The sequence below is a fragment of the Idiotropiscis lumnitzeri genome, chromosome 19, assembly GCF_059441095.1.
Source record: "Idiotropiscis lumnitzeri isolate Australia: NSW breed Sydney's pygmy pipehorse chromosome 19, RoL_Ilum_1.0, whole genome shotgun sequence".
NCBI classification, from domain to species: Eukaryota; Metazoa; Chordata; class Actinopteri; order Syngnathiformes; family Syngnathidae; genus Idiotropiscis; species Idiotropiscis lumnitzeri.
In genome coordinates this window covers 6062812-6085089 of record NC_142409.1, presented here as the reverse complement: position 1 = coordinate 6085089, position 22278 = coordinate 6062812, and the positions used below count along the sequence as shown (strand labels likewise).

Here is a 22278-nt window from a genome sequence, read left to right as displayed (position 1 = left end):
GTGTTGCACGTGTGCGTTCAAGTCATACATATAGTGGTGCTTTATGACGTTGACATCTTGCAATGCGCATCTATCATCTTTACCTTTGATGAACAAAACAAAGAAGACTTAAAAGAGCAAACCTACATATCTCACTTCCTATAGAGGCTGGTCAGGTAAAGACAAGCACAAGCTGCCGACCGTCTCTGTCTTCTCACTTGCTGCGCTTCCTTCGATGGGACCGGTGTCTGCAACTTCGGTCTGGGGAGGTACACGGGAAGGTGATGTCGTAAAGTGTTAGTGTCGTAAACCAGGTGCGGATAAGGGGAGGTGAAGGGGAGGGAGGACACCGAGGGGGAGAGGGGGTGAGAGAGGAGGTGACTCTCCGGCAGCATTTAGACACAACGAAAGGATCATGGCGGATGGCCCCAGGTGTAAGCGCAGAAAGCAGGCGAACCCGAGGAGGAACAACGGTGAGTAAAACTAATTCTGACGGGGAGCTTTCCGTTCGGAGGGACAGTTGGGAGGTTGTTGCGTCCCTCGGTTGCTTCCGTGATAACTTTGGATGTGCAAAAGTGTGTTTTTTAGTCACTGAAAGTGCTGTGAAGTCGCAAGTGAGCGCTGCCTATGTGGTGTACCGTTATACCTGGGTCGAGTCTCGCCCTCCGCCTAGCGGCTCGCTGCACCCGAGACCGTTATTTGCGTCTCACCCTTATATAAACGGGCGCGCTGTTATCTTATGTTTGCATTTTAGTTTACTTCCCCCTCCTTTCTAGAGATACAATTCACGTGCTTTAAGAACATTCTGTCGAGTTTTTTTTTTATCGCTCTTCACCGGTCCGCTGCACCCGAGACCGTTATTCGCACCTCACCCTGTTATAAACGGACGGACAGCTCTTTTATCTAATCTTTACACGTTTTCTTTTATATATGCACGCTTTGCCTTTATAAAAAGAGATACTATTGACTTGTTTTTTCGAGTTATAACCCTCATGGTCAAACTCGGACCTGTTTCTACCTGGTTATTACTGTTCTCGACGGGCTGATTTATTCCGCGAGCGTTGTTGTGCTTCTGTGGATGGATTTGTGTTCATCAAAGTGAAAAACAACAACTCTTTCGTGCTTTCTTTTGATAATGTACTCCCGAGCAGGTAGCGTGAGGGACACTGTTGCTGCACCGTTGGGCGGAACAACTCGTGTTGCCTTATCAGAGCTGGTCAGCAATGCGAAGCGCTTTTAATAACTTTATAAAAAAAAACGTTGTTTTGGGATATAAGTTATTAAAAGTGTTATTTTGACCACTTATTTTCATGTTGCCCAACGCAATCGCCGCGTACCGGTTAACGCGTCTCTTTTGCATATTATTTGAAACGCTTTTTTTTGGGTCTTTTTTACTCTTTTTTTCAATAACGGTAAATAAGGAACAGAAAGCTTATCAGAAAGACGTCGAGGTTTGACTCAGGTTCCGGAGCGCAAGGCACAGCTCACGCGCCTGTTTATGTGAGCTGCGCGCAGTCCATATAAGGACAGCGGCTCTCCGCCTGTGGCGTTGGGAATCCTTTTGATTCCACTTGGACTGTTGTCACCTCACCAGCTTTTAAAACACAATATTCGTCATTTGGCGCGTTTGTATGTCACTGTCACACATACTGCATGCATTGCACGCACATAATTTGAGTTGCGTTTCCCCGGTGCATTGAGATTGGCAAGTGACACAAATAAAGTACCTGCTTCCACGCTCTCTACTTTCCAAAAATGTGAGTTACACTTGCATCCTTTTGCATGTCTTTGTGTTGTAAATGTGCAACAGTGACAAGTGACGTTGTTGTTTTGCATCATGTATTGTGTATTGTGCCACCCAGTGTAGCTTCAAGGAAGTATTGTGATGCTGGAAATAACACGTGTCGTTTTGTAGTCTCAGGATCATCTCCATTGGACAAGTATGTTTAAACTCACAAGGAATTTGTCTAAGGTAGTTAGGACCAAAACACAAAGCAAGTCATTAAACAATGTAGTGTCCAGTATTGCGGTAATACTGATCAAAAACAAATGTAGAAATGATGTGGAGTGACAGCTATAATGAGCTATGAAATGACGAAGCAACTGTTTAAGAAGTTAATGGCAAGGCGGAAAAAGCGAGTGGAATGTCTGCTGGTTTTTGGTGCGCTGAGCTGGAAAAGTCAGGGATGGTAGTTGTGGGTGGTGACATACGACCAAAACATGTTTATCTCTGCCGTTTCCATTGGTGATTTGTCACAGCGTCATCCAAAAGTGTCTTGGTTTTTTTTTTTTTTTCCCACTGTCATCTTAGTTTGTTATGAGGCGTGTTCAATGTGCTGCGTCGCCTCTGGAGATTGGGTGTAAATATGTGGACACGCCTTAGATAACAGCACAGCTAAGACGCAGTTTTTTTTTCTTTCTTACAATCACTCTCGATCAGAGTTTCTCAAAATTGAGGTTTGCAATTTTCTCCATTTTCAATTAGACTTTCTGATTTGTGTTGCAATAATCACAGCAAATGGAACCAAATTCACAAAGAATTCAGAATGTGTACTAGCCCCTTTGAATTGACAGGCTTTTAGAGAGGCCTATTGATATTTAAAGTCCGTGACCAGGCAGATGTCTTCCTTGTTTGTTACTTTGACCTCATTTGCATTTGCCTTAACATCCATACATCCTTTTTACCTTGTGACCTGTCATGCAAATCAGCATTATGGAAATCATATGAAAAGTACGTTATATATATATATATATATACTTTTTTTTTAATAATAAAAGTGAAATTATCTTAATGAAAGTTGAATACAAATTTATTTAGTTTAGACCGTTAAAATTGTGGCTCATCAATGACGTCCAGTGGCTTTTGCCAGGTTGCTCGCCATCATGTGTCGCGGCGATCAAGGTGAGCTCCATTCTCCGCTGTAAACAGAGAGGTGTGAACAGCTCGCAGGATGACAGGTGTTTGCAATTGGTGGGATACTACTGCTCCCTTTGTCGCGTCTCTCCATTCCGCTCCCCTCGGGAATAGTTGCCATTCCCTGCGATGGTAATTTAACACAGCAAGTTGGGAATAGAGGAATGCGAGCGGTGTTAACATTCTTTGCAAAAATAAACAGGGCGTCCCTGGGATGGTTTTTGGACTCTTTCTCCATAGCTGTTGCATCAAAACATTTACTAAAGTACCATTCTTCTTTCCTCCTTTCCTCTGCACTCCTTCACTTCACCCCGATGAATCACCCATCAAATAAGGAAAATGAGGTCGGCACTTGGCAACTACTCGTGTGATGTTGAGGACTTGTTTATTGGCTTGATGAAACTACGGTATACGGAACGCGCTGGACTCTGTCACCACGCCTCAAAACTTTTTGAATACAACCACATGCTGTAAGTTTGCTCGGGAACAATACAAGCTGTGGATACAGTTTGTCAAGTGAAACAAGCAAGGGCATCGAAGGAGGTGGGGATTGCCTGTGTAGCTCCACATGCTCACATTAGTGTTTTTAAAGACGTGTTTACATGTAAAAGGTTCACCCCTGTTGTGTGAAGACTTTAGCGGAGGAGGAAATATATCATTTATCTCACGGCTTTTCACCAACTTCCCCAGCAGCTTCATTTGAAAGTGCCAAGTAAGAAGAAATTGCCCCCGCCTCCACACACCCTCCTCTCTCCCCAAGCTTCTCCTTTATTTTGGGGGGGGGGGTGAGGCGGAGGGGTTAAGACACAGTAGCCATGGGTGCTGTTGATTGCCCCCTGACCTAGGCACCCAGCGTGCCTAGAGTATGACTTCACTTTCCTCCCCTGTGCCATTGTGAGGCTTCCAGCATGTCCAATTGTGTTTGTGTTTAAGTCTGCTCAATGAAAGGGGAAGAGCGGGGGAGGAGAGGGAGGGCGTTTTGGAGCCCTCGGCCCTTTCTCCTCTCCCTCCTCCTCTCTGTCCATTCTTTGGTGACCCCTTAAATTGTGGGCTATGTGTTCCCCGTGGACTGGCAAGTGGGGGATGGATGGAGTTGGTGGGAAGCGGCAGAGGTGTCCAAAGACGCTTAGAACAGGTGACAGCTGAAAGCCTCCGTGATGGCAGATAAAAAGCATGACACATGTCAGTGGCACTCTTGTACAGTAGATACCGACTACGTGTCAGGGAGTAATACTTGATCACGTCAGTAACATTTTTAAGGGAAATGTTTTACGGCTAAATGATATTGTCAAGGCAGGAGAATTACATTCTTCAGTGCGCTGCTCTTTGAAATTACAATTATATGATGTACGATCGCACCTCCGTTAAGGCTGCTTAATGATTAGCTGGCCCCATGGAGGCAGAGAGCATTAGCCTATAAAAAGGTGCTCTTCCTGCATAAAGGAGGAGTTTTAAACCCAGAGTCAGTTTCAGTAACCCCCTTAACTGCGCTTGGATGTGCTTTATTGTGGTTTGTGTGGTTGAATGCGTAAATGAACCATTGTGAGTTGAGGCTTTAGTGAGAAAGCCCGAGGAGAAAGAGCCTAGTTACCTTTGCAGTTAGCCTGCTCTACCTCATTCACTTTCAGTGGCAGAAGAAAAGGCCCATTCAGCGGGCCTGGCATGGGGAGGGAGAGCCCTTTTCACACTGGGCTTGTGGGAAATTTCTTCTCCATACTGTGCATGCCATTTGCATATGACCCATTCTTTTCCTGAAGGTCCCCGCAAGGGAGGAATCCATGGAACGTAAGCAGAATTCATCAAATCCTTCCCACACAGCCTAAGGTCCTGAAGGACCCACATTGTAGCACTCTGACAATTTTATCTTGTAAATGTGGCTTACATCGGCGTCACGCTTGTTCCCTTTACATACTGCTCATTGCATTTCTATCCTGTGTATTTTATTGGGCACATCGGTGGTGTCCAACATGCTGTTTTTAGCGCCAGGGTGAAGGCTTAATATGGCCTAGTAGGCAGGAGCTTCACTGGGTCCGAAGCATGAGCCATGAGGACAATGCAACAGGGGGGGGGGGGGGTGCACACCTTGAACCCTCCCCAAATGAGGATGACGTACCATCCGCAGACCAGCAACAGTGTTTCTGAAAGGGGAGTAATATCCTGGAGTTTGCCGGGTGCGGTGGGGGTAGCTTGTAGCGACGCGTCAGCTTGATGAGCTGAACAAAACAACAGCCGTTGCGCACAAGCAAAATGTGCACCCCCCCCTGTCCCCCCTCCTTGGAAGGGAAGCATGAGCTACTTCTTCCCAGGGCCTGTTGAGTATAGTCCACTATATTTTAGTCAGACCATGATCGTAAGCATGAGTGTATTATAAAATCTAAAAGTCAGTTGCTAGGAAATTCTGTGGCGATCAATAGAAGGCATTCTAAGCGGACAAAAGGTGACCCAATAAAAACTAATTGATCCATAACCCCTTTTGGGTCCCCGGCTCTCTCTACGCTTGGGAAACTGACCAAGACAGCCACGACCCTGATACAGACACACATGGCCTGACACCAAAGTTGTGAGTCATGGGCACAGGTGGGTTCGCAAGATGACTTCAGCCACACAAAACCTGCCAACTTTTCTTTCATTTTCTTCACTCTGCCCTCTTGGCCGTTTCCAACAGGTGCACGGGTGAGATAATGTGATGTGTGTACTGAAGGAGTGATTACCTCTTAATTGCCATCCTTAGTCATATAAAGAGTACAGTCGTACATTGTCTGTGGTGCCCCGAGTTGTACTGTCTGTGTTTATTTTTAATCATGCATTTGGTAGGTAGGCCAACAGTAATTCCCTTCGGGTCTGTCTGCAGACCCCTCCTTGACCACCCCCATCATTACCGCCACCTCCTTTCTCTCCCCCGCCTGCCCATCCATCCGTCCGTCCCCTCCCTCTTGCTTGTGGTCCTCAGTGGAGCGGTTAATGAAAAAGACTGGACGGACACAATAGGCAGAAGGCGGGCTCAGTAAGGCGCTCACGCCAGCTTGTGTTGTGTGAAGCAAAAGCTCTTTAGGGCAAACCTCTGCTAGAGCATCACTTCAGAGCACCTGACTGTCAGTTTGTCAACTTTTTTCCTTCCACAAAGATGTTTGGCGGCTAGCCCCCTCTAATGTGCTTGACCTTATTGTTGTCCCACAGCGGCTCGGTCCACAGGGATGAAATTGGATGACATCAGATGAGAAGTAATCCGTTGCTGTGCATTGTGCTTTGAACACGGCCTAGTGGCTGGCTTTTTGCCAGCCCATTATGATGACCATATTGATTTTCCTCTCCATAGCACACACAACTGATAATGGCCCTCCTGAGGGGGCACACATTCATATTCACACACTGATTCCAGTTGCGCAGCCTGACTTTGATGTCCCAAGGGTCACAATGACTAACAAATCGAGAGTACTCCTGTGTCCCCCCGAGCTTGTACGCCGAACGAGACGGGCTAGGCGAGAGCCCTATGACAGCTCCAGCAAAGAAAACCTTAGTCACCCTGTTTGTTAGTCAGAAAGAGGGCCGTCTGCTATGCTGAATGTCAACATGGATAAACATCCACACAGGATTAATGAGAGGAGAATGGTCTGCCTGAAAGCAGAGGGAGGGTGTAATAGAGGGAGGCATGGAGCAACCGCGTCGCCCCATTTAACCCATAAGTATTTTTTTTTTGGAGCTCCCAGTGGCCCCTGAGTGTGACCCAGTCCAAGAAAGCCAGGCGCACTCGTATTTACTGTATGCTTCCTTGCGAGAAACACAAAGTAGGCTCGAAACGTGTTTTTAATATAGGATGCTCGTATTTAGTTGGCACGTAATCATCTTAACTGCTGCTTAATCACTACCCAGACCGATTGACCCATTTCAACCTGCGACTGACTGACATGCATGCTTCTTGTGAAATTTGGCTTCACCTTTGTCTTATCACAGCCTTGGGTCCGTTGTCTCACATTAAAAGAAAAACACATTGCGTAAATGTAGCAGGAGAATGGGATGTACATCTGTCCTTTTACTCATGCTGACGAACAAGCCCCACAATCCCTCCACCCTCACCCCACCTAGTTCCTCTGGCGCCAGAGCTTCTGCCTGCGAGTCAATGAAGCAAGGCCTTTAATTGATTATGTTCTGAGTTGTACAACACTATTAATTAGCGCTTCTTCGTCACTTGTTTGCTTTCTCCTTCTGTTCCCATCATAATAACCTTCATTAGCTGTATAAGATGTTAGCGCAGCGGCAGTGTGATTTAACATCACCGCACATTACTCCCAACGTTTTCGGCTGTCCTCATTGTTGTGCCTCATAAAGTCTCACTCATTAGCTTGTTTCAGAGCCCCCAAGTAGTCTTTCTTCCTAGCCCTCTCTTGTTCTCTTATTCCAGTCTCTTGCAGCTGCCTTGGCTCGGATTCTCCAACACCAGCAGGTGCTGTAGGCACGCAGCTACTCAGCTATACACCGCTCATAAATAACACCTGACAAAAGTATGAGAGAGCCACAGCACCAGCCAGAGTGAGGTAGAGAGGAGATTGAAAGTTTCCTCTGGCAACAGAACAGGGTGTGTCTCATGGTGGAAAGCTGGCATTCCAAATGCGGAACGGAATGTGGGCTTTTTTATTTTAAGTGTGTTTCTCATTGCCAGCTCATGCCAGCCTCTCAGTAAAGCCCTCTCATGCAAATATCTGGTAAATACACCTTTTTAAGCACAAGGCTCTCGCTAAGTGGCTGTAAGGAGGAACTTGAATTTAGAGAAAGGAAGCAGAACCTTTTCTTTAATTAGGATGTAAGAGCTTGGAATATTGTTAATTATGCTTTTAAAGCAACGGAAGGGGTCAGAAAATAAAATACACGCACACTTTTATCATCGTCGCTAATGAACCAGCACTCAGAATAAATGAATACGTAAATCACCTCAAATCAAGGACCTTTATTATAATCCCAATCAAAAAGTCGCCTTGCTATTAAATGCTTGCCAAATGCCAGACGCATCCGGCTTCATCCAAAGTTATTGATCAGCCTCTTGCGGCGAAGGTTAGTTTGTCATTTTCTCTCGCCTCGCCTAAAACAAAACCAGGAAGTGTGTGGGAGATTACGGCCCAGGATGCAACCTGAAAGCCCTTTATCTCTGTGAAAACAAGAAGCTTCCTGCGGTCCGGCTCCCATCCAGGCTACACCCCCCCCCCCCTCCTCCTGCACACAACCGCCCCCCAGCACCTGTGGCAACCTATTTAAGGCTCCTCATCAGGGGCTGTGAGGTCCAAAATCCAGAAGGTTACCGTACACAGCCGTTATGGATTGGTCGACTTTTATGAAATAAATCATGAGACGCTTGGCTTTTCTCTTTCCTGGCATGCTATTAAAGTAGATAACACAAACCAAGTGAGAGAAACGCATTAGGTTAGCGCCAAGTGAAACACATCAAGTCAGCGCAAAGTAATTCTTGATCTTTGTTTTCTCGTGCCGGCTGTTTGATGATGGTCGGTTACATAAGATAGGCAACCTAACATCACAAAACAGTAGTATGCATTGATAGAGAGCAAGCCAAGCTCCACCCTTCAAGGAAAATTGCCGCATCAGAAGAATAACGGTACATTTGTCTGTCTGTGCCTTTCAGAAAGATCTCGCCTAAGTAAGACATCACAATGTTCAAAGTGAGCACTCGCAAAGCCGTTGTGGGTTTACGCATTCCTATGAATTAAATTATGTTGATGGCAGTGCAGGAGCAACGCAGTTTATTCAATTAAATGTTCTGTAGCTTGAAATATGTGAGCAAGTTATCGTTTACAGCTATTATTTGCTTTTTACTCAACATATCAACTTTAACTCATTCACTACCAGCCGAGTTAAAAAAAAAAAATGGATCTTTGACGTCTTTACCCGTCCGTCAATGGCAGTAAATGAGTTAATGGTATTGTGTTTGCCCCACCGATGCCAGCAAATTCTCATGGTGATTGTGAAAGTATTTTATGACAGCCACTGATACTCCATTGGCACTGTACTAAAAGAACGACGGTGCAGTTTGACGGATTATCGTGATTTTAAAAAGTCAAGAATTCAATAACCGCTCATTCAGTAGCGCACAATATGATTGGCTGCTTGCAGAGTTGAGTAAACGAGCCACTTTAACGTTAATTGTCTCCAATTAGATGGGATTTTTTTTTTTTTTTGAGGAGTTACATGTGGAGGAGACGAAGGGTGGGGCGGGCGGCAGTGCGAGGTTAGATTATAGAGGGACAGTTATGCCTTTGCTTTTGCAGAACGTGGACTTGTGTAGGTGCCAGCGTGTATTAGTTTCTCTCAAGGACAACAACAATAACAAACTAAAGTAGCGCTGCTAGTGTTGTCCAACAGCAAACTCAAATCTTTGAGTGCACTCTTAGTGTGAGCTGAGTGGACCACATTTATCCCTTGACGAAAGGAAAGCCATCGAGTGCCACTCTTGCTGGTATTAAGATTGAGCTGCACTCCTTTGGAACAACACGCGCAACATAACAGAAGACTCGTGCTGGAATGTTGTTGAGAATAAGTCAACAATAATCATTGTTTCTTCTTAGACTCATTCTAAAGAAGGTCTTTTTCGAGTAGCAGGTGACCCCCTTCGAAATAATCGATTTCTGCAGGCAGTAGTGACATTTAAAATGGATCTTTGACTTCTATAGCCGTCGATGGCAATGAATGAGTTAAAAAAAGGGATGAAGGACACTTACTGTCGTGTCTATCTCTGACTCTCAGCACTTACAATCACCTCCATACCGAGCAGAGTGTCTTTACACAGTATGACAGACGCCTACAAGAAAGAAAAAAAAAGCCTGCCCTGTTTGCCTGTCATGTCAGTGTCATCATCCTCTGGAAATTCATGACTTATATGAGTCACTTTTACGCTACATGCCTAGTTCTGCCTATCCAAGAACAGATTCCAAATTGGATCGAATGTTTTTGCTGATGTAGCAGTGTCAGATCAAAGATTCTCTGTCTCCCAATGTTATGATTATAAACCAAAAGTTGAGCCATGTAGAACACCCCCACGCTCCATTGAGTTGCTGCCACAGCTGGCAATGGCGCTTGGTCTTGACAGTAGCCTGCGCAGAATTTCAATGACCCGCCTCCCCCCTCTGTCCCTCCTCACTCTTTATTATGCTATCGCTGCTAACTGGCTCCTATTCACTGCTGTGTCCTGACTTCCCAAAGGGACCTAGACAAACAAGGGCTATTGAGCCACTAAAAAACCCACCCCCCTGCCCGCCTCGGTCCCTCCGCGTTTCAGTGCCAGGCTGCAGCGCGTCTTGCTTGCCACCGACGCCAGCAGCAATGGGCACCGCGCCATCGATTCTTCTGCTCCTCACAGTCTTCTTTTAAAGGGATTAAACATAGACTTAACTGAGTGGACTGATAAATGGCTGTCGTTAATGTAACATCTGAATCATGAGGGGAGCTGGAACAATGTTTGTTTGTGCTTTCTTCTACTTGGCTGCGAGTTGTGTCCGTGTTCCAATGCGATGCGCGCGTGAGGGAGAACTCACTTATCTGTAGGTGTGGTGGTAGTTAGGTGCCGATTGCAGGCTGACTTCCTGTTGTTACAGTCCATCAGGGAGATCACGGGTGGGGGGATGCTCCCATGAGATTACCCCGTGAGAGTCACATGGTGAGGCTGAAATGTGTTTCAAGACAAAGCTTTTTGTTTATTTTTTTCACTCTTTGTGGTTCCGTTTCATAAGCAATCTTTCTGAGTGGATTTCTGACCTCCACTTGAATTATGACCTGATTGTGAACCGGCTTGACTTACCCTTTTTTTTTGTGTATCACTCTCCCCTCCTTCCCGTCTTTCTTCTAATCAGCAAATCTTTAAGGAAAATCACTTCTCTCCCGAGGGTGCCTAATTATTCTCTCTCTCTCTCGTCTCTCGCTCTCGAAGCTGATTTGTTTGTTTATCTAAAGAAAAACACTTTGTAAAAACGGTTTTCCTATGGCACAATTCAACCTCTCAGACAAAGTCATCACTATAACTCTTGTCTCAACATAACTGTTGTTGTCAGTATCAAGTAATTCCAATTAAGTAGCGTCCCTCTTTTCCTTACTTTGTCAGTGCTTTTATAGTACCTTTACTGGATCTGACTTTCTTCATGCCTCTGATTGGCTATAAGGATCATCTCATTTGGGCCAGCACCATCACAGCTGGACAATCTTAAAGTGTTTCGCGGATAAGGATTTTTTGTAATGGTATTGCAGAGGACTGTGTGTTTATAGGCTAAATAAATCCAGGCATGACTGAAGGGACCAAAGCCTGTTGATAAACAGGAAGGCGTTTCCAATGTGGTAATGGCCCTGTGGTCTAGCCTTCCTTCATCTCTCCCTGACCTGCCTGCTAATTCAAACCACTGCTCGTCTGATCGGACGTCTGTCTGATAAAGCTATTGAATCAGGACTGATGTCCAGCAGGGTGTGGCAGTAATACAGCGTCTAGACAGGTCGGAAGGTGAGCAGATGACTCCAACGTGATTCAGATCTTAAGGAATCTCACCTCTCCGCTGGTCCTGACTGCTGATGTGGAACGGCATCTGCTCCTCTGGAGTACGTAAGGGTCAGCTCTTCAGGAGGACAGGGAGTGTTTCTCAGGGCGATGCACATTATTACGGACGCGCACAATGAATCCTAAGTGCACCTCAGAAATAACATTAGAGACAAGTGAAGCATACACCCTGGAAACAAGGTAGCAGGTTTATATTTGGGTCAGGCTTTATCAAGCCCTCTTCATAAGGAAGGGCAGAGGCCCAGGGCTGGATTCCACACAATAATTGTATTGCAGCATGACAGATAACGTTGATGTAAAGCTGTTTATTGTTGCCGATGAGTCTATTCAACACAGCCATGCTCTTTCCCTTGTCCTTGGACAGCTTATCCCTCAGGCAGTGGTGGCTGTGTTTTTATTAAAGTCCGGCTTTAAATGGACCAGATCCTCTGATCGACAAGCAGATTACCCAACTAATAAAACATACATCACAATCACATAGATAGTCCGCCCCTGAGACTCTTGCTATTAATATACAAATATGGAGGATTACTGTCTGCTTGTGTCCATGGTCGAGGAGAGGGGATTAAGGTCCCGGACCAGACAGATTGGATTTAATGTGTGTGTAAGGCTAAATGATTGCTGTACTGCAAAGCCCTCGTGGCCTGATCTCTGCTCTCTTGCTGTGACATCATATCACCCTGCAATGTTTCTGGATCCGTTTCATTCATTACATTTGGTTGGGTCAGTTTGGATGTTCCACTGTGTCACGGATTATCACGCTCAGTTTTCATCTGCATCATGCAGTTAGTCACTCACTTGCCAAAAAGTTAGATTAAATGGTAGATTTTTACTTGTTGATTTAACGAACTAAATCCACATACTACGACATTACGCATACAAATCACTTGCACCTAAAACACAAAACTGGCTACAAGACACAAATATGACTTAAAAAATTTTCATTTTTGGATTTTTTATTTTAAGTGTATATTTAGTTTATTTTAAGTGTTTTCAAAAGTAGAATATCTCAAATTGTATTGTTTTCTAGAGCCGGAATTCCAACAAAGTGACATATGATTCGTAAAACATACTTTTATTTAAAAATATACATTACAAAGTTAGTTTAATCCGATGGACAATCATCAATTTCATAGTCTAAAGCGTACTTGACAAAGAGAAATTGGAGCCAGTCTGGCATATCTATCTATCACTATTTTCGATTAACTGTTGCTCACTCTAATGCACTATTGAATTGCACAATTACATGGTCCCAAATAAAATAACATTCCAATAAAAAATGAGAATGGTAGATTAAAACACTAACCGGTATTTTTTTCTCTCCAGAATATGTAGGTACAAAAATATAACAATTACTTTGTTAGGAGCTAAGACTCAAAAGGTTGGTGAATCTAGGGAGTCATCTTCCGTACAACTGGAAGTCCCGGCTGCTACCATCATCCATCTTTATGGAAGGCGTATAATGTGCAATTGGTGTGTTGGGCATACTTGGAATCATAAAAGGGGAAGAAAACATGTGCGGGGTCCTACACCAGAGATGTCCTAGTGATAGCACCAGATATACAGTACGTCCTTTACCTGTTTTAACATGCGGACCACACACACTCCAACACGTACCGCATAGGCTATTTATTCCCAAGGGCGGCCAGCGAAAGGAGAGAGAGCCCCTTAATCATGTCCCTGTCCCATGTCCTCGTTATCACTCACGATTAATGAGCTCTCCATTAATGAAAAAAAACAGAGGGTGCCAACCTCTTGCTGAGAAGAGGGAGGCAGGTTGTGTACATGTGTGCGTGAATGAGGGCCGCTGATACTAAACGTTCCGCAGGTGCAATGACATCACCCTCGAAGGTAGATGTGATAGCCGTCGCACCTCGGCATCGTTAGAGATAACCGGGCGTGTACGCTCGCCGCTTTGTTTTGATTGCGCCCGCCCAACCTCTTGGCTCTAATCCGTTATGCCTTTGTCTGTCCGTCCTCTTGTGTGTATCAGGAGGCAGGGAGGTATGGGATAGGGAGTGCTTGATGAGACACTGGAAGAGAAGGAGTCGAGGGCGGCAGGTGCAATGGACACCCGGCGCAATCATCGGCACGCTGCAAAATCTGTGACAGGAAATCAAGGTTGTCTTGGCAACCTGGCACTATCGATTAAGCGTGGGCCATCTCGGAGCTTCCATCAGGGTCCCGGTGGAAATGTTGCCGTGTTCGGGGGGGATGTTTTCAAAGAATATAAGAGGGCTGAGAGGAGTTGAGGTCAGGGTTTTGTAATTCGCCACGCTTGACCATTTAGGACTTCCATGTAAAGATGATCATCAGGTCTATACTCGATTTATGAATATCACTCATTTACTGTCATTGAAACACTCTTAATAACACAACTTTACACTCCCCTCTATATGAATGAGTGGATGCAAGCCATTCGGTTTTTCCAGGCCATTGGCTCACATTGTGTAGTTTGATTTAGAGCACGTGACGTGCATAAAAGGTTTACCTTGCTATCTCCGCTTTGCAAAGCTTCGCCTGCACACTGTGATTTCGCCATAGTTGTACACCCAAGTGAGGATGTTGCATAAGTGCAGTGGAGATGTAATCAATAAACTGCATTGATTTGTTAGGAGGTGTATTTTCGGCTGACTCTTCTGTATTCGGGACAGGCTGCGCTTCTTTGGCCTTAGTCTCGCGTGACACGAGGTGAAATAGTCCGGTTCCAAATCCCAAACAGATGTGTCCTCCCTCTGTGCTCTTAACACACAGGTGTATGGTCACAGGAAGAAAAAGGGGGATTTTCCTCATGTCTCATGGTTGACTTTTTTTCTTGTACTTACCAAACACGCATACACGAAACACACAATCATTTGACCAGAGAGCAGCACTCTGTTGCAGTTACGAGGGTCCTCCAACCAGATTAACCCTTCATGTACCCCCCCGACCCCCTTTTGTTCCCAACACCTTCTAAACTGTTATCACATTTAGCGCCTTACATTGCAGAACCAGGAGCAGTATCTGTAATTACACTCTGAGGTCTTGGTCAGTTTAGTTTTAACCAGCATGAAGGACGGTAATCTTCGAGTAAGGTTTCGGGTTTCATTTTGGCCGTGCCACCACAAATATTGTTGTAAGATATGAATTACAGGCATAAAACAATTTTTGGGTGAGAGGAAAGTTTGAACCTCTCTTTAATGTGGAAAAAAGAGCTAATATAAGCAATCAGACCCTAGTACATACCATGGCATATATATTCTTTATAGCTAGAATTTGAATTTAGTGGGTTAGAGTGAGTGAACAACTTTAGACCTGAGCAAGCCGCACAGATGGAAAAAAAATGCCGCATGTCAAGATGCTAATTGTCTTGATCGCACTATGCTAATATTAAACACACAAGCTAGCCAAATGAGGAACGAGAGCACGTACGAAGCCCGGCCTCCCCCTCTTGCCGGTCTGCAAAAGTTATGGAGTTGTATGAACCGGTTGAGGACCACTGATTTAGAGTATCATAAGCAATTGGAGGATGCTTTTGGGATGAATTGCGGTAATCCACAACTACATCTATTAAAGCCAATTGCAAAAGAAAAAATGTTGCAAGAATATTGAAATATAACAAGAATCAAATTTGATACTCAATACTATTTCTTGAATATTTTGTCTCCTAGCAACAAAGTTGGTAATAACAGCATTGAACTGAATTCAATTGAACTGATGGTGGCCTCGAGTAACATCTTAGCGCAATATAGCAGGCTCCTACCATCACCGCTCCTCTCCCATCTCTCTTTATTTGGGGCTATTTTGGGCTGAACGAATGCGGCGGCAATGCTGCGTGCTGAGTGAGTCAGCGGTCATTAGGGCGTGCAGACAGTGGTCTGCCGGAGGCCACAGGAGCCAGGCAGTCTAATGATGAGGCCAGTGAAGTGCCAGGGTCCTGAGCGATCAGGACTGCCTTGAGATTCATCCACTTAGCTCCCTTCCCTTGGACCCAGGAGGTTGTTTTTTTTGTCTTACTATGAAGCTGAGACAAGATTTCACTTTGTCGTCCTGTTTGAGATACGTGTAGAGTGCCCTTTATGCCTAATTTAAATGTTTGTATGCTTTCATTTAATGGTTCGACAGATCATTTGGAAGTGTCAGTCGTTGTGATGTGAAAGTGACTTTAGCCCACGGGATGGGAGGCTCAACCACACCGCTTGGTCCAGTCATCCTCCCCCCGGGAGAGGATGCCTCTCAACTGGAATGTAAACATGGCAGCTAAATAAACTGCCTAACACAGAGACGGCAAGGGGGAGAGCGAAAAATAGAGAGAAGGCACCCCCGGTTGGAAGTGCACCGCAGTTCCCAGGAAATGATCAGGATCAGGACAAATGCGGTTCAGAATTTGAGAGGTTGCTATTGAATATTTATCGAAAGGGCGGAGCACGCACGGCGGGTGCACGGAGGGGCCTATAAGGACAGCTTTGCATTCCTTCCCCTCCTTTTTTTTAACACCTTATCTCAACCTCTCACTCTAAAATAAGAGGCACTCAAATCGTGTCACATGGCACCAGCAGTCAATCACAGCAGCTCAAATACTCTGCCGAACATGCCGGATGATGTGGTCATGTTTTGCTTTCCTGCAAAAGTTAGGCGACTACAAGGACAGCGTTACCCGTAATTTCCTGCAGGATAGGACGCCAGCCGTGATGTGAAAAGTCATCATTTAGGGTTATATTGGCTATGTATGTCACAAGATAGACGCAAAGCACTATTTTGTCAAGATGAAACTCCTCAACTCAGGAGGATTGTTGAAAAACAAATCAGAATAGCAAATGCTGAGCTTCAGATGCCTAACTGTTGGTGCCAATGCAGTCACAAAAACATCTTTTGACCACCCCCAGCTCACTCGAATCCCCCAACCTTGTTTTGATGTGGCGACTTGACAATTGAGCACAGGTGGCGCCAGCTGCTGTAACGAGCTCCCGTTATTTGCCGTAACTCGGGGCAGGTGGCAGCCATTACGGCTCTATCGCAGGCCGCAGACTGGCAGGTTCTGTCGTCACCGTGCCAGATTCTGTTCTTGGTCGGCTCTCAACGCAACTATTGGCATAGCTAACGAAGCTCGGCCGGCCGAGCGCGGACTCCCACTACCACCTGTTCCTCTACAACATCAGCAGGACTTTCCCAGAGGCGCTGCTTTAGATCCCGCTGCTCGGGTGCATGCTTTCTGTTGTATTGCTTTTCCTCCCATGGCAGATCAAACCTTAGAGGTCTGTGGAGGCGTACAGTACGAGATTCGATGCCAACAAGTTGCTTTTTATAACTCTGTAGCCCATCTGGATATTCCGATCCTGTTTGAATTTACTGCTGGAGAACAGTCTTTACAACTTCATTGAGACTAGTTTCTGAACCAGAGTTGAAGACAATACATTTAGGGACACTGGCCAATCTCTTATCACTCTACATAAAAAAAAATGACATATTACCTGTTGATGCCTTTTGGCTCTGATTAATGTGTATTGTAAAAACAAAACAAACAAAAAAAAAGAAAAGAAAGCAAAAGCCCTCTGGTCTGTTATAAAAATAGCTCACTAGTGATGGCACACTACTAAGACGTAAAACAGAAGAAGAATTTCAACCTTTATTTATTTAATCAAACATAACATGGTATTTGTGTGTAAATATTGTATATTTCCCCCCAAAAAGTTCAATAGGGATTTTTCTCTTCATGCATGTTACTTCTCCTACTGTTGTTCTACTAGAATGTAGGCAATCGTGCTTCCAGTGCAACACCTTTTAATAAGGGCAAAAGGTGTACTAGTGCATAGACCTGATGAAGTGAATTTCCCTCGTCAAAAAAAAAAAATCAATTACGAATAGTATGACTGCTGGGGTGTTGGTCGACGACACATTATTAAATATTCTTTTTATCTCCACTGATTTACTAAACAATCCCAAGCAATTTGCCAGCCCTTTAAATCCATCACTTTACACCACTTTTTGCCTTCATCACTGTCTTCATCCACTCCATACCATCGTCCCTTCCACCACCTGGCATCAAGCCAGAGGTGCGAAGCCGCCCCTTAACCTGGTGTCTGAGCCTCGACTCATCCTTTATTCATTCCCATTAAAGTAGCATGAGAGTTGTTCTCTGCCTGTAGACGCTGCTGTTTCCCCCTCCATTAGAAAGACAAACGGCCACAGTGTGAGTTTCCCTTGCAAGTCTTCCATGCATAACTAATGTGCAGGCATGAATGAAATATGCAGGCCACCCCCCCTCAAATACCCCGATACCTGTTTGCTTCATTTGTGAAAACACAAAGCAAATTCCAGTGCTGTGTTAGCGATGTTTTCTGACTGATGTCTTAAAAAAAAATCTGACTGATTTTTAACTTGGAATCTTGCAGTTAAAAAAAAAAATGTGTTTAACCACAAATGACTGCCACCTCATCAGCAATGCCTTCTGTCTCTGATTGGTTGTTTTTCCTTTAGCGCGGTGGCACAAACCTTCAAATTGTCTTGATTGGGCAATTCACCAGATTACACTTTTTCCGAGGAAGTATGACAACAAAAACGACACAATTCGTCTTCATATGGTAAGCAAGTTTTAACTGAAGATCAGAAGACTCAACATATCCCGCTTTTTTGCCCGAGATGAGCCAGTTTCGGGAAAAAAATCAGCTTCAAGAGAAAAAAGGGCTGCAGGTGATAGACGGAGAGGTTGAAAATAGTGATGAAAATGACAATAAAAGTGCCATGCCAGCAATGCTGCCGGGGTGATGGACAGGAGTTTGCGATTTTTTTCGCCCCGCTGGAGGAATTTTGAGCAGGGAGGCGTGCGTGTGTATGCTCAATGCGTGGCGAGGACAGGTTAATTAAATATCAGCATATCACACGGGCTACCATCCCGAATTGTGTCTTTTTCGCAGCCTCGGGCTTGTACAGGCCGCACGTCAATAACATGGATGGTAACAGCACAACATTTGCTGATCTGTGATGTGGAGCAGAAGGCAACCGGAGAGGTAATCCAGCTTTGGAGGAGCTGTTTAAAATGAGCGCAGCCATTTAAGAGAGGTGGATGAGGAGGTCAGGATTTTCCCCTAATCCTCACACTGCTGCTGGCAGAGGAGAGTGACGGGGGCAGACAGGCGGTAAACTTCACCGCTGTGACTGTATGTTTAGAGAGAGAGGGTCAGGCCGGCACCGTGCCACTCTAGTAGCGCTGCGCGTCAGGCTGCTTTTGTGATCGTTCAGCATGGTGTCGTTTTTTTGGGGCGGCTTTGTCAAACTGCATGGACATGAGCGAGGGGCTTTGTAATCATCGCATCTTGTCACTTAGCATCTGCCGTCGCGCTGTTACATGGCGACATTGCGTTTGAAAACACGCAAACACATGCGGTGTTTGTTGCACTAATCACTATCCTCACGGATAATGGGTGTTACATAGCAGGTGAGCGTCCATTGGTGACAATCTAATCTGATGGATTATACAGTGGCATCAAAGGCTCACGGATTCATCTTTAACAGGATGACAACATTGCATTATTGACGTGGTATACTGTACAATGAAAACAAAGTTGTATTATTTGCATTCATTCATTGTGTTTATAACTCACCCTCATTTGGGTTGCGGGTCAAACAGGAGTGCATCGTAGTTGATTTTGGGCGAGAGGTCGGGTACACCCCGCATGGGTCATCGAAAGCAATCGATTCCACTTGATTTTTACAGATCAGCGACTTTTGCTTTTTTAACTTTGCTGTGTGTTTTTAATTGAAGGGAGTACAAATAAAAAGTCATCAGAAGTAGAGACTTGATGCACCTTATAATGATCATGAAATATATATCATATAATGAAAAATAATCTTATATGTGCACTGAGTTCCAAATTCTGTAAATGTTGCGTGACTTTGAGCGCACCCCTTGACTGAATGGCGGGAATTTCCTGCCGAAAAGCTGCTTATATAGAGGAAAGGCGGACATGACTGAGGATAGCATGTGGACGTTAAAAGGGGAAGCGCGCCGGTGAAAGACGAATGCCTCCAATAGGTACCGGTATGCACCAAATGAACTCGGACCTTGCCATCATTCAAACCGTTGAACATTGGTGTAACGAGCGGGAACCCGGCATGTTAGAATTAATTTAATACAATACTTCAGTAAACTACATCCAAACTCAGTTTTGCTCCTGCTGCCGTGCATAAAGGCGACTGTTATGTTTTAAACTGTATTAAGATAGCATATTTCTTCATAGTTTCTTTCCGAGAGCCATCTCCATACTGAACTCTCACACACACACGAGACCACCCTAACCTCGCAAAACAGCATTGTGATGTGTTTCTATATGCCCTATTCAGTACTGAATTCCATTGCACTGTCTTCTTTATTTATCTAATTTATATATTTGTCTGTATTATTGTTGTATTGCACTGGAGAGGGGAGCCCTCTAATCTCGTTGCACACTTGAGTACAATGACAATAAAGGGATTTCTATTCTATTCTATTCTATTCTATATGTTTTACCATGCCTGCGCCCAATAATACGGTGAGGTGAGTCTTGTCTGTGTGTCAAATACAGAAATAGCACCGGTAACTGAGACAGCACCTTTTAATACGGTGGTCGGGAAAATACCGTATATGCAGTAAGACAGTGACATCCTACCTCACCACATTTCCAGTGTGTTGTGAATTTGCGGGTGACTTCGAGCCTTGCCCAGTTGACCCTGAGCGAAAGGCGGGAAACACCTTGAAGCGATCACCAGTTAACGCAGAGTACATCTACACAAAGATTCACTACGAAACATGGCACATTTTTTTTTCACCCCCAATATCCTAAACTACATGTGCAGCTTTTCAAGTAACTAATCAATTAATGATGATGAATTGAACAAGTTACACTGCATGAACCATTTTTATAGGCCAGAAGTGAGTCAAACAGGCTGATACGGGCATATTATTCCCCATGGGTGCCCTTTTTTGAGTGGCACATTTTTTTGACCTCACATGAACCGGTGCATTTTTTGAAAAACATTTTATTATTATTAGCAAGAGCTAAGTGGGTGTGGCTGCTGAGTCCATGATTGATTGTGTTTTTACTCATGATGCAATGTGGAACATTAGCAGTAATACACTGATTATGTTTTTAAACTGTCACTGAATGTGAGTTAATTCTGGGATGGAGTACTTACTGGTTTCACCCAAGCTATTTGGTCGGTAATGACGACTTAATTCAGGACACCATGTGTAACTTGCGTGTCACAATGGCTTGTGTTACGCGGCATGACACGATGCATCATTGCTTTGTATGTTGTTTCCATTGATGAAAGTGAGCAGTATTTATTGGTGAGAATCAAATAGAATGAAAATGTACTCTACAAGGAATACGTGACTGAGAGAAATTAGATCACGAGGCATTCTTGGAGTTGTTGCGTTTTGGAAGAAGTTATTGGCTTAATTTTCATATCTTGTGACAGTCAGGCAACTCTGCTAAGCATGGTGACATAAATTGCCTTCAATATGACAAACAAGTTTGAAAATTCCCCTTTTTGTGTCCAGCTCAAAAATCCCCTTGTTTAAAATGAGAGTTTGGGCAGTGGGAAATAATTATGGAGCAAAATGGGCCGGTCCTTTTGCTTTTCAGACAGTCTTGCCCTGTTTTGTTAAAAAAGTACAACAGCATGGAGTGGATACTTCCGATCCATTATCCATCATAATCTTTTAAAAGCGTGCCAATTTTTTTTTATAATTGTAACGGATCAAAATCATGGTTAAATTGTACCAGTTGGTTCACTTTTAACGCTGTTGTGTTGAAATTTCGTGTGATGTAACTATTGTACAATCCAGTGACAGGCCGTGCATTTGGCACTGTGCCACGCACATTATGTGGGGTAATTTAGAACCAATACTGTTCTAATAGGATGACGGAAAAAAAACAAAAAAACATTTGGTAGGCATTGTTATGTAACAAGTTTTGCTCTGACCAACCAATCAGAGGACAGCAAAAATGCTGACGTGGTTAAAGGCCAGCTTGCTGCTCTAGTGATTCTGAACGCTCATGGGCAGATTTATGTGGCAGCATAAAGGCTGGAATTTGCTGGCCCTAACTGCTCACCACTGCTATTTTCCACTTAAATCGCTATACATTTCCGAAATTAAAAATCTTATCTTGTAATTTTAATGAACCCAACCTGGGCTCATTACGCACTCTTTTCTGGCTTCTCAAGATTTAAGGCCTTGTAATACGGCATTTGAATGATTCTGCAGACAATACTACAAAACAAATAATCTTCAGTATATACATTATTTTCTGCTGACAAATTCAATGTTTCTGCAGAAAAACGTTCAGGGCGCCGATAAACTCGTCTTGTCTTGCCTCACCTGTTGATTCGTTGTCACTGAGCAAGTCACAAGATGTCTAACAGGATTAAGAGCGAGACTAGCTTCCTCTAAAAGTAGTCGCCATCCAGCCTCCTCGGGCAGGCAGTGGAAGTGTGGTGTCAGCTCTCTGACGCCGCACACCACCCCCCCAACTTCCTCCTGCTGCAAAGATAAAACTTCCCCCAAGCCTCCGGGTTTGGCATGAGAAGTGTGGTCTTTCTTCTTTGGTCAGAATATGTAAATGAAGGCTAATTATGAGCAACACAAGCGCCAGTGCCTCACCTACAATAGACTATTTCGTCTTTGGAAAAAGCCTCTGCTTTTTAGTTTTTTTCCCTGTTGATGTCCAGCACCTGGGAGGAAGCAGATGTAGGTGGTGATTACAGTTCAGAGACCCCAAAATAAATTTTACACCTCCCTTGCTTAGGTTCTTTCTCATTCCATTCTCTTTTGCAGACTTTATCGAACCTGTTGAGGTGGAACACATTCCATTGTGGGATACTG

At 44.4% G+C, this 22278-nt stretch overlaps 1 protein-coding gene across 1 annotated transcript in view; it reads left to right on the top strand.

The window, feature by feature from the left end:
* The first annotated feature begins 348 nt into the window (after nucleotides 1-348).
* zeb1b (zinc finger E-box binding homeobox 1b) overlaps nucleotides 349-22278 on the top strand; it is a 49238-nt gene continuing 27308 nt past the window's right edge. Inside the window, exon 1 of the mRNA XM_088283280.1 lies at nucleotides 349-452. Coding sequence (XP_088139406.1) covers nucleotides 395-452 — 58 coding nt within the window. The 5' untranslated portion in view covers nucleotides 349-394. The remainder of the gene's footprint in view (nucleotides 453-22278) is intronic.